This window comes from Oryzias melastigma, linkage group LG14 (genome assembly GCF_002922805.2).
Source record: "Oryzias melastigma strain HK-1 linkage group LG14, ASM292280v2, whole genome shotgun sequence".
Classification (NCBI taxonomy): Eukaryota; Metazoa; Chordata; class Actinopteri; order Beloniformes; family Adrianichthyidae; genus Oryzias; species Oryzias melastigma.
This window is the reverse complement of record NC_050525.1, coordinates 13,742,289-13,754,981: the sequence shown is the minus strand read 5'-3', so window position 1 is coordinate 13,754,981 and position 12,693 is coordinate 13,742,289. Positions and strand designations below refer to the sequence as shown.

General features: G+C 38.6%; 1 protein-coding gene across 1 annotated transcript in view; it reads left to right on the top strand.

Moving 5' to 3' along the window:
• ephb4a (eph receptor B4a) overlaps window positions 1-12,693 on the top strand; it is a 55,188-nt gene that overhangs the window by 29,788 nt on the left and 12,707 nt on the right. The window contains exons 2-5 of the mRNA XM_024266211.2: window positions 4,185-4,255; window positions 7,582-7,863; window positions 9,318-9,708; window positions 12,096-12,248. Coding sequence (XP_024121979.1) covers window positions 4,185-4,255; window positions 7,582-7,863; window positions 9,318-9,708; window positions 12,096-12,248 — 897 coding nt within the window. The remainder of the gene's footprint in view (window positions 1-4,184; window positions 4,256-7,581; window positions 7,864-9,317; window positions 9,709-12,095; window positions 12,249-12,693) is intronic.

Here is a 12,693-nt window from a genome sequence, read left to right as displayed (position 1 = left end):
TGAGAAATATTGGCTCTTGCCCATCTGCAATAGTTTTCCGTAATTGTATTTTCACGGCTGAGACGCAGCTGCCTCGCCAGGCCCGGTTTGGGTTTAGACTTCTGTAGTGTCTCCTAGCATAGACAGTTGTCTTGTAATTACTGTACAATCGTTTGTTTTGGGTGTTAAATACAGCCAGATGACACATTTTCATTGTTCCAACATTTTCTAGCACGGCGAGCAGTTTTCCGGCAGTGGGTGGCCGCCGCTGCTAAAAGAATGTAAGGGGAAAAACTAGCTTCCTCTTGCTACGACTGAAAAGCAACGCCATGCAAGCATATAATACAAGCACTCACCATCTCATAGAAACATTCATCCTGTCTCATAAAGCGTAATGATAGAGCAGTTATAAACAGTGATTACTGCACCTGGGGGGGACTGTTTCTGCTCCACACCTTAATCAGCTTATGAATACAGATGCAAGGTTCATCGAAAACACGAATGCCGAAAGTGTTGTTTTATATGATGCTTTAGTGAGCTTGGTGTAGACCGGATTCTGGGAAAGCACCGGGTGGAACTTTGTAACCCATTTATCCTCCTCACCCACTTTCCTCTTCTTTTTTCTGCTCTCGGCACAATTTCCTTTTCTTTTGGTTCTGTAAAAACAGGTGAGCTTCTGTGGTTTTGAAGTGGAAGAGGCTTAGAGGCTTGCATGTTGGTGTTTTTAGGAGAAACCCACAGAGAGAGTTAAATGAAAGAAGCAGGTAATACGGAGAGAGAAGTCAGTGATTAGAGTCGCAGCACATGTACCTTTTATCCCTCCGAGGGATGCAATGACAGACCAGCTACATATGCAACCCTGATGATTAGTGGCTCTTTGGCATTACTTTCATATGCAGTGTGCTTGAAACGCTCACCCAGACAATGGAAACAGGAAAATGTCACGGAGGTGGAATGCAGTAATTCAGCCATGTGGCAGCAACGGAGGGGTCAAGGGGATTAATTTTGTTGTTGTGTTGCTTGTGGAAAAATGCATGAAATTTAAAATGAAGGAAAAAAACGTGAGCCACAAAACACATTCACCAGAAAAATATAAGAACTTTAGGTATTGATAGCTTACATAATTTTCCCTTTTTTCCCCAAAAATCATCTGCAATTTGTTAGCTTTCATGCAAATGTGTTGCTCTGCTGCTGCCTAAGTATAAACAGACATGGAGTGCATATGTGTCTGTATTTATTTATATTTGTTTGTACATATTTTTAATCAACATAAATTACATTTTGTGTATATTTATTACAACACTAAGCAGTCTTATTTAGTCATTATCAATAATGATGCAGGTAGAATGGTTGAGATGAACTAACTTTATACTTCCCGCAGCACTAATGTGCTTTTAATTAAATGACAAAGTGAGTAATGCCAATTAGTGTTAAAACGCTTTCTCAGGAAAAATAAATAATGCTTAAAACTCCACAATACACATTATAGTTGTAACATAGCACGGAATAAAATAGTACCATTTTGTGTAATAAAGATGTATCTGTAAGAACAACAAATTGTGTATTTTTTCAGCAGTTAAAAATAAGTGTATGTGTGACGCACCAGAGCAGAAGGCTTATCATCTCCTGACTACCACCAATGCAAATATGTTGAAGACATTTCTAACCTGAACATTTCCAAACCACTGCATATAACGGAATGAACTCATGTTGGTATCAATAGAGAACACATTGAGCTTTTTAATGATACCAGATGTAGAGGGATGGGACTCTGGGAATTGTAGTTTATGGTGGATTAAAAACATTTTTGATAGGACAATATCTTTTTTTTTTCTCTGTTGGTATAAGGCCTTCTCATTTGGGTGTCCAACTCTAGCTCATCAATCAGTTTCCTTTACATGAACAAATTTGTCAGCTATTTGTTTTTATTTTTATAATTGCTGTCAACAAGATATGGTAGAAAGGTCTGTATAAAGTGTTACTTATGTGGTTAGTGGGCATATCTGTTCAACAACACTTCAGAAAATGTTCTTGGGTAACAACCCTTCACCCATCACACTGTTCTTTCTGTTAACTGCTTTTCCGTTTCTCTTGGCTGTGGTAGCCAATTAGTGCATATGCATCGGATGCACCTTTTCAATGCAAGGCAATGTTACTGACTTGAAAGAAAACCATACTAATCAGAGGGATCAACACTGAATGAAATCGGCAAGGTTCATGTTGACACAACCATGCAATTCTTTGGATTTGGCTCCTTGTCGGGATAGTTCAGTTATTCAAACTTTATATTCCGTCGACCAATTCTGAAGGTCTGTATCAATGTCGGGTACAACGCTTTTTTCTGCTACTTTGGTACATTTTGGTCCAGTCGTTCTACTCCGAGCACAGAGTCCATTCAGCCTGAGGAAACTCAGACCAACTGGAGCTCAGCTGCTTGGTTGAGTCAATAAAAAAAAAAAAAAAATTGAAGACCACCTTGAAAGATGGGCCAGAGAGCGGTTCTTGGTCCATTTGGATGTATTCAGTCTAAAAATTAGCTCTGGATTATCGGGGAAACAAACTCTGGTTTGCTGTAAGAGAACCAAATGTATCCAGTCTGAATACACTAGAAATCAAATTTACTTTCAAGTATTACATTTATTAGAATAGACTACATCTGGAGCAGGAGTTATTGTATAATTGTTTTTTAACTAAATGTTTTGGTGTTTACTAGATAGAATTCGATGCCAACTTTTTTGCATCTTTTATGTCTCACATCTTTAAGGAACATATTTTATATCCTTTGTGGATCTGTTTTCTTTTTTACAGGAATGAGATTTGATTAGTTTTAAGAGCTTGATGTGTTTGATTAACTTAACTCAGGCTAGATCAATAGGCTGACAACATTCTTGTGTTATTTTTAAATAATACCAATGTTTATGTAGAGAATTGTGGTAAAAGTGAAAGTAATTCAAGGTGGCCATGATTAGAGCTGTTTTTCTTCCATGGAAATGCTCTTGTTCAGTCTGTTGTGTAAAACAAATTGAATCCCATGAACTGTCTATTGAAGGGAAATAAAAGTAACTTTGTAAATGGTTTAGGTTTTCATTTCAAGCTAAAATGTTTGAGGGTTTTTTAGCATCATTAATCACAGTGACACTGGAAGCCATCAGTCTAGCGGATGTGCCTTGAGAAATACATTGGTCGAGAGTATTTTTCTTTACTGCAGGCTGCATCTAATGATTCTTTTTATTATTGATCAATCTATCATTTCTAAGATAAATGTTCACATCCGTAACCCAGGGTCCAAAGCAATGTCTTTACATAGCTCAGTAAAGCGGGGCATTTTTACACTAGAAAAGCTGAAACGAGATTATGTTTGCTGTTCTTGTTTGATTTAGTTTGTGGAAATAACTCAACTCAAACAAATGCAGTAAAGCAGAACTTTAGTATGATTTAAAGGGAAGCATTAGGTCGTTTATGACTGAAAGAGCATATTTATGGACTAAAAACATTTTTAAGTAGAATGCTTTAGCATGTTTTAATCTTTAGTATATGGGTTATCTGAAAACCTTTTCATTTTTGTTGCTTTAATTAGCTGGTGAAAGTCAGTGCAGAGAGGAAATAAATCAAAGATTCTGATTGTTTTTCAGTACAGAGGTAGCTTCGGTCAGTGTGGGTGGTTGGACAATCTCTTAACTTTTCAACCAGGTCACCTTATTAACTTGAATGATATACAGAAGTTGAACCCCCACCTCTTTTGACCATCTGTTTTCATAAAGGTGTTCTCCCTCCATCTTAAATCTTTTTTATTTACTTTTTTGAGAGCATGTTGAGTTCTAAAGCCTGTCTGACAGAAGTGTTATCATGTCAGTCTAATTATACGCCAAATTCGTAAAAAAAAAAATTAAAAGTAGACACTGATTTAAACCAATACGTTCCTCTAGAACTGGATTTTTTAAAAATTCCTGGGTCACTTAACTGCTCAGGTTTCTGGTGAGCTGGAAGCTTGTCTCTTCAACAACTAAAAACTATTGATGGATGAAACTCCATCTTGTACCCTAATCCCACCAGGAGCCATGCCTCACAACCGGCAGAGAGGACTTGAAAATACATTTACTCTGTCGTATCAAATAAAAAAATGTATTTCTTAATAGAAAATGTTTAAAATTTACATTTATTTTGTACTTCTCAGTTGTGACTCATTATTTTATCTTTCCCCACAGAGGTTCTGATGAACACTAAAACCGAGACATCTGATCTCAAATGGACGATCTTCTCTCGCAACAAACCAGAGGTATGTTCCGCCCAACCTCACTATAATCTATATTCTTAACACAGACTTATAGGTGTCTGTGGATTTTGGCCTCCAGCTGTTCCTTTTGTACTTTGGCTATAAACAGCCTCCATATATGCTTGGAGAAACTGACAGAATAAAGAAAACACCAGGCTGAACGTGCCAAATCACATATATTAGAAGCAGATGCTTAGATGTATCCCATCCGCCTGTGGAGCCATAGTGCCTGTCTGCCCACAATTTCAGGTCCTGGAGACAGAAAAAGACATATTTGTAATCCGATGAGCTGAAGAGTGGTTGCTGGGGTATTTCTGCCGGCGACCAGAAATGCTCAACTTACAGATGGAAACCAGTCACATCGATGCTGTCAGGGAGATTTCTGAGGCTTCACAGAAATAATAAACAAACGTAATACTCTTGATTAAGATGCGATGCAAGACGTGCTGACATCCTGAAAATAATTTGTGCAGCCTCTCCAGTCTGAAGCAGCTTATCAAAAGCTTTGTGTTGTCAGAAACGTGGCTGGGGTGTGTTTTTCTTTAACATTAACTCTGAACAAAAGAGTTCAAAACCGATTTAGCTGGTGATGACAAGCAGCATTGGAGAGATGCCATGAGCTGTCTGCGTCAAATAATGTTGACATAGAAAGGTTGCCATCTGGTTCCTTATTTATAGTATTAGACCATAATGACACCCTTGTTGCCAATATTTATGGCATCTTTGAAACCAGACATAATGCCCTGCCTTTAAGTTTCACAAGTGAAGTAATTAGTCAAATTGTAGTTATTGTTTTGTTAATTATTTTGATCAAGTTAGGCTTTTCAGTCCTGAGAAACATGTCAATGGATTTATCTTACCCATCTTTTGTCTATTTAAAATCTGGAGCTGAATCTATCAAACTGACTGTAAATAGATCTGAGGAAAAGGAAGTTGCTGTTGGATGAGTGTCCGTCAGCTGTGAGTTTCTTCTGGCAGACGAGGCTGTGATATCCAAGTTGGATTCAAAATATGATCTCCCTAATTCTGTTGGAAACTGCTGCACTTCAGCTAAAAGTGGTGACACCAAAATGTTATGGTGATACAAAAGCAAGGCTTTCTCAAAGACTTTAAAATACATTTAGACTGAATAAATTAATAAAAAACACTTGGTTAAACACTGATTTCTGGTTCAAGATTTAAAATAAATGAATAGAATGTGAATGTGGGCATTTGCCTGTCGTTTCAAGCCTTTCAAAGTTGGTTACATTTTGCGAAAGCATAACCATGTGTAAGGACATGAGGGCCCATCATGTTGTCTTTTGCATTGTTTAGTTTCTTTTTCCAAGTAAAGAAGAAGCTTTAGATTGCAATAAATTCAAATCGTTACAATGTTTTTGAATTTGTAAATAGTTTTAGAAATAAAAAAAACATAATTGTCATCAGAAATTCACACATTTTGTTGTTACATCTGTGTTTCCAGATTGAATAGTGCACAATAATGTAATGTTTTCTATTCTCATGCTGAATAATGTTGGATTTTAGGTTTATAGACTAAAAACTAGCCAAATGTGCAGCGCTACTGTCACTGGAAGTAAACCAATCTTCAATGTAAAGTGTCGGTGAACCTTTCTATTTATGAGTGTTTTTTTGTTGTTGGAAAAAAATGAGACTGAAGTTTCATTTACTGACATAAGTTCTGAAAAAACAAATTTGGGGCTTTTTTTCTCCAGAGTTTACATTCTTCTGATTACGGGAAATCTCATTATGTATTTACGAGTATTAGCAGTACCATACATGATGTGAACCTCCACGGACTGAGTATTCTAAAAGCATTCCCAGCTTTATTTTAATTATTATTACCATAAGCAGTTTTTAGCCAAAACCAACAAAACTGTGTTGTTTTCTGGGACATAGTTTCTGCAGAGCGGCTCTAGTTCATTAGAAATTCTCTCCTAAGTTGTGCTTGAGATTGTTGGCCATTTCCGTTGCCTGCCCCCATTTCCCATCATCCTTCTGTACGCTCTCTCACACTAGCTTACAGCCACATACAGCTCCGAGCTAACATCGCTAATGCAACTATTAACTAAATACCAATACTGGAGCTATCCAGCCGTAACTCTCTTGATTCACAATGATTTTATAAAATAAATAGTCAGAAATTAAATTTTAATCCTAACTTTCTTTATCCATGGCCTCCATCATCAGAAAAATGAGACAAAAACACCTTTAAAACGCCAAAAGACTTTTTTCATCGAAGGGGTCTTTAAGCTAATATTATTATTATTATTATTCTATTCAGTACTGGAGCAAACATCTAAGACCAGGGTTTTACAAAGTGTGATGTTCAATGTGGAACACGATGGTGATACTTTCATAAGACCCTTACTCAAGTTTCATAATAAAATACTGTTGACCCATTTAATACCTACTGAACCTAATCCATTCACTTTTCTTCTGTCAGTACACACAGACTTATTTTAGTGACAAATCCAGAGGAGCTCAGAGGAAGATGTTGTGCATCTATATCACAGAAACCATTTTGCTCGCGCACCTATCTGCTGCAACAGCCATGCTTTTTATTTTGGGTAAATTAGAAGGGAAGTTCTGCCTTCAAGTGATTCTGACCTGGCTTCCATGGCTTTGCTGCTTTGTAATTCATTCAGAGCAGCATTCTGCCTCACTCCACACATCATGTGCAAATGGATTTTTAACATTTTCCACATTTACATAAATGAATTTCAGAGCCTCAAGTTCAGCACATCTTGCTAATTTTTGCTCCTGAAATGTTAATCCGTGCTGGTTTTTCTGCTCTTTGGGGACCGTTTGGACTGATTTCTCACAAGTTAATATTAAAGCATTGTTTAGTCACATGTAGCCTTTAAACACATTTCAAAATAAATATAGATTTCTTTTGACAGTTTTTACCTCATACATATGTGTGATTGTACTTTACTCAGGAAAGGTTTGGCGGGGGGAGTATCTGTCTTGAGTTCTGTATGCTGTGATGTCTGTTGTCTGACAAGTGACACTTGGATTCCCCCAAGCTGAGCTGCAACTCAGCAGGAGGAATGATTTAGCAACTCAGGTTTCAAGTTTGGGCTGGATGAAAATCTTACAGCAGCCCAGGTTTGTCTCTGGGGTCTCTGGCAAGTGTATCACAAAGCTGAGCAAGAATTGCATCATTATTTTGATTGATAGGCCTTATGATATGTATGACAGAAGACTTAAAAACCTTTAAGATAATCGTTGCAGGTGAATAAAATATATGACTTAGTGCTCACACACTTTCTGGGTCAGATGTGTTTTTAATGTGGAGTCTGACAACCCTTTGTCCTTTTTTCTGTCAGTGGGAGGAAATAAGCGGTTTAGACGAGGAGGGCATCAGCGTAAGAACCTATCAGATCTGCCAAACAGACAGTTCTTCCAGCCACTGGCTGCGCAGTGGATTTATCCAGAGACGGGGGGCGTCGCAGGTTTATGTGGAGCTGCGATTCACCATGATGGAGTGCTCCTCCAGGGGCACACACCACCGCAGCTGCAAGGAGACTTTCAACCTCTACTACTACCAGGCGGACTCTAATGAGGCCACAGCCTCTTACCCACCCTGGATGGAGAACCCATACACAAAGGTAACAACATTCACCCTCTGGTTTTTAGAATTAATGTTGAACTGGCAAAGTTCTTTTTCTGTTTTTGGAGATATTTAATGTTTTGAAATGGATCTTCTGACCAAAGACTACCAAAGATGTGGCAATATATTTCTAATTTTACTAATTTGTCCATTAAATATAACACATAAAACCCACATATTTGCACTGTATAATAAGTAACCTTTATTTAACCTGATAAAAACCCGTTGAGATCAGGATCTCTTTTTTTAGGGTGACCTGGGTCAATAAAATTGGAACTTGAACTTCCTAATTATGCACAAAGCCAGATTACATTGTGTGTGATGTCAGACTGTAAAGGCCCAAGAAAAATATTATTTTGTTGTTTTATTTCCATTGATTAAAATCTGAGCATCTACAGTATTTAGATTTTTTTGTAAAGACAACAAATAAGTAGGAAAAACCCCATTTTTATCTATCGTGATCCAAACCATTTCATTTTTCCTTTTCTTTGGAAAACAAGAATGTATAAATTTCTCAAAAAACAAATCAGCTTTGATGGTCCCGTGTGTACATATCTAAGGAGTTTGCTCTTTTTGTAGCCTACAATCTACTGGGAGTCTCTGCATACTGTAATGTAAATAATTGCTGCAAGTTTTCCAAAACACACAAGCTTTCAAATGGGGAATCCTGCCCTCCACTATGCGCTTGACTTGGCTTTTATTTATCCTAAAGGGTCAAAATCAGTTTGCAGACAGAAACAATTTCTTTACTTTGTTCATTTATTTTTTTTGCATTCAGTCACTTTTATTCTTTCTCCAAATTATGTTTTTTTTCTCCAGTCTGAGGGATGGACTGTTTTCAAAAGGTCACTTTATCTGGACTTTCAATCTAATTCCCAACCTTGTTTACCTCCATGCATATCATTTTGGACGCATTCACTTCAGGCCTGTTTGGTCCTCACCAGAATTTGTTTCCTCTGATAATTGCTCCGTTAGGTGTGTGTGTGTTGGTTCATATGAAGTCCGATGCAGAGAAATCAAGCAGACTTTGGTTTGCATAAAAATAAGGCTGTCTGTTCACCTGCAAGTGAACCATTATTTGGTTTATAGCTGTGTGACTGCGGGTGGAACGAACCAAAAAGGGACGGCAAAGGGAGTTCATGAGATATGTGAACCAGATCAAGAAAAGTTTGAGGAATTTCTCATAGACATCGTTATTTTGTTTTTTTATCAGATTTTTTTAACAGTCGTACAAGTTTTTTTTCAACCAAAAGCACTCCTGTGGTTTTTTTCGAAGGTCAGAAATGTCAGAGTTGAAGTGAAGGGAAACATAAGGAAGCAGAAACTCTGAAAGTGTCCTTCAGAGAGTTCAGGAATGTCACGTCTACCTAACAAAGACTATTTGAATTCTCAGTCCTGTGAGCTGGAATCTGCTTGTTGCATAATACCTTTTCTTTTTTCTTCCTCTTCTAGGTGGACACGGTGGCTGCAGACTTTCTGCTGAGGAAGGGTGGGGAGCGGAAGTTTAACGTGAAGACCCTGAGATTGGGCCCTCTGAGCAAGCGGGGTTTCTACTTGGCGTTTCAGGCTCAGGGCGCCTGCATGGCCCTGCTTTCTGTCAGGGTGTTCTTCAAGAAGTGTCCTCCTTTGGTCAGCGCCCTGTCATCCTTCCCTGAGACTGTTCCCCGTACCCTTGTGCAAGAGGCGCAGGGCGAATGTGTGAAGAACGCAGCCCAGCTTGGGCCTCGATCTCGACCACCGAAGCTCTTCTGCGGCGAGGACGGTCAGTGGGTGGGACAGCCGACGACCTCCTGCGCCTGCCTGCCTGGATACGAGGCCACCGAGGGTCAGACCCGCTGCACAGGTAATTTCAAATCGACCACATAAACAGATGTACGTATATAAACTACACCCACATATGCTGCACAGCCTACAGACTAAACATGAAAACAATGGCAAGATGAGGGTGGAGGTTCACTGAGGGTTGAAGCTTTCGAGAGGAAATGAGCGACCAAGGAAGTTAATGAAGCAGGGCAGCAACTGTGACACAGTGGGATACAAAGGGAGGTCAGCCTTAGCGGCACTTAACTCAGAGAGGAAGAGCGGGGTCAAAGGCTCACTGCTGCAGCGTCTAACGCTTTAGCTGGGAAAGAATGAGCGAAGGAGGAATGAGGAGGTGAGGGGAGCAAGCCAAGGTGGCGCTCCAGGTGAAGATCGCAGCCGTTTGACAAACATCAAAGCAAAAGCACACAACACTGAGGGAAGAAGCAGAAGGATTTACTCCGAAGTGGTGCTGCAGCTTCGCCCTAATGAGTCCAATTAAAAAGTCACGTGTTTGGACACTGGGCACGTACGCACTCGCACACATTTTCTGATGAGCTCCGAAAACAAACACAGGAATCCCCTCCCTTTCTTTTTTTTTTCTTCAAAAGAAAGCTGATTTCATCTGTCTGTTTAGAGACGCCATTCAGTTTGATCTCGGTGTGTGGTCTGATCATTTCATTTACAATAAATAAATAGATAAATAAAAAGAAATTAAAATTACAACATTATGCATGGGGTGAAGTGCCATTTCCAGCATTCTGTCACCGAGCAGAGCTGTGAGGAAAAACATTCACTGAGCCATAAAAAGAAATTGGCTTCACAGAGAGATCGGACAGTTAATTTTCTTCAGATGCTGCTTGTTTCAAAAGCACATCACAGTTTAGATTCAAACTCATTTTTGCTTAGATGCCATTATATCCCAAAGACAATACTTTCAATATCCGAATCAAAAGCATACATTAAAACCTGCAACCATGATGATTAGCTTGATTTGAATAATTAGGCCACATCTTTGAGCTGATTCTCTTGAGGACTATAAATACTACTACATGAGAGGGGTGTGTAATGATGCAGCTTTTAGAGCAACTCTATACAAATGATTGCAAAAAATGGATCAGATATTTACATTAATCTCGTCAATCACTATCATTTACCAACCTAAACTATAGCTGTCGTTTAGCAGATGAGTTTTGGACACACACTTGCATGATTTTTTAAACTAAGACGTGTGGTGGGAAGCATAGACTTGTACCTCAGACCCAGCACAAAATCTTCATTATACAGTGCCATGCATAACATCTCGTATCAGGTGATAATTGAGCAAAACTGCTAAATACAAAAACGTTCCTTCATAGTTTTAAAACACTCATGATTAGAGCAACTTTAAATTTCTGTTATCTAGAGCTCCATGGTATGAGGAAAACTTGTGATGTGATATTAGTGATCAAAATCTACAAAGATAATATGACTTACGATACAAACGCATATCTTTTTCATCATTTCCATCTTACTGTAACAGTTTTATTTAAATTAAAGCCAACATAACTTGTATTCCAAATGACCCTCATCTAACACCTAAGGCATCTTAACATAAAAAGGTTCTATTCTATTGATCAACACGATTGGTCATATGTGTCTCTATTTGATTTGTTAAATACTACAAGCTGCCATTAGATTGTTTTAGCATATGTGTAAATATTAGGTAATTATTTATCAAAATTTGCACCATCTTGGCTAATATCGCGATCTTTTTACGATTTATTGTGTAGGTCTATAGTAAACAAATCACACTACTTGTGAAGTTTGTTAAAACCCCTAAATAGCTTTTTTTACCATATGTGTAAACATTAGGTAATTATTTATCACAGTTTACACCATCTTTTGCAATATGCGTATCGCATAGGCTGATATCGCGATAAATTTACAACGGTTGACAAATCGCATTATGAAGTTTGTTAAAACCCATAAACTGCTCATTTCTTATGTCCAAAGAATTAAATTGTTGAGTTGCCTTTCAGACTAGTTTTGCATTCATTCAGGTCTGTGTTGCGTTGTTAGTTTTCGCTTCACAAAGGCAACACGGAACAGAACAGAAAGGAAATCGATACACTGAGTCGGCCTTTCACTGGGACTTCCACGTGTCTGCCCTCTTCATTCAAATGTACTTCAGGTAATCAATGATAGGCAGCTGTCTGAGTCTATTTTTCCTCTAAATTGGCAATTAGTATCAGGCTGATTACTATGATTACCTTGGTTTATAGCTCATTACGGGTTTCCGCGTGTTAATCTGCTACCATCTGCCACCTAAGTAGTCTGGAACAATAGATCTTTGCACCTTGGCTCAGGTCTGTCTATAAGAGAATGTCAGTTTCATCTTATGTGCTTGTGGATGGAGTCCAGAGTTGAACACACTGATGTCCTCCTCAGCCTGTCCCGTCGGCCAGTTCAAGTCCGGCACAGAGGGACCATGCCAAAGCTGTCCAGAATTCAGCTACGCCACCAGCAGGGGGGCATCTGTCTGTGCGTGTCGCCCCGGGTTCCTGCGTGCACAGTCTGATCCTCCTAACAGCTCATGCACAAGTAAGTAACCGATCTTTAGCTCAAACATGGAGGCGCTTAGGAACACTGACTTGTATTTGTAAGCTACAAATTGATGTCCATTTTTTGTCTGGATGTTTTGGGTTTTCTTTTCTCTCAAAGGGCATAGTCTTGAGTGACGCCCAATGCATGTGAAGGAATTTCCATTCAGAAAGATTTTATATGTTTAATAAGACTTTTTAATTGAGGTACTCTAAAGAAGATGTGGAAACCCTTTATCAGGTTCTTCACATTCTCTGTTCTCTGCTGGTGGGATGAAACAACTGTCATCTTCTGACAGTTTTGTTATTGAAAACCTTCAGTGAAAGTTTTAATCCTAATTAAAATTTCACATTTCTTTTTTGCAGTTATGATAGTTTTCAGGTTTTTACTTTAAGTATTTTAACTTTGTGAATTTCCAGAGAGCTGAGTAAAATTCCACAGCTGC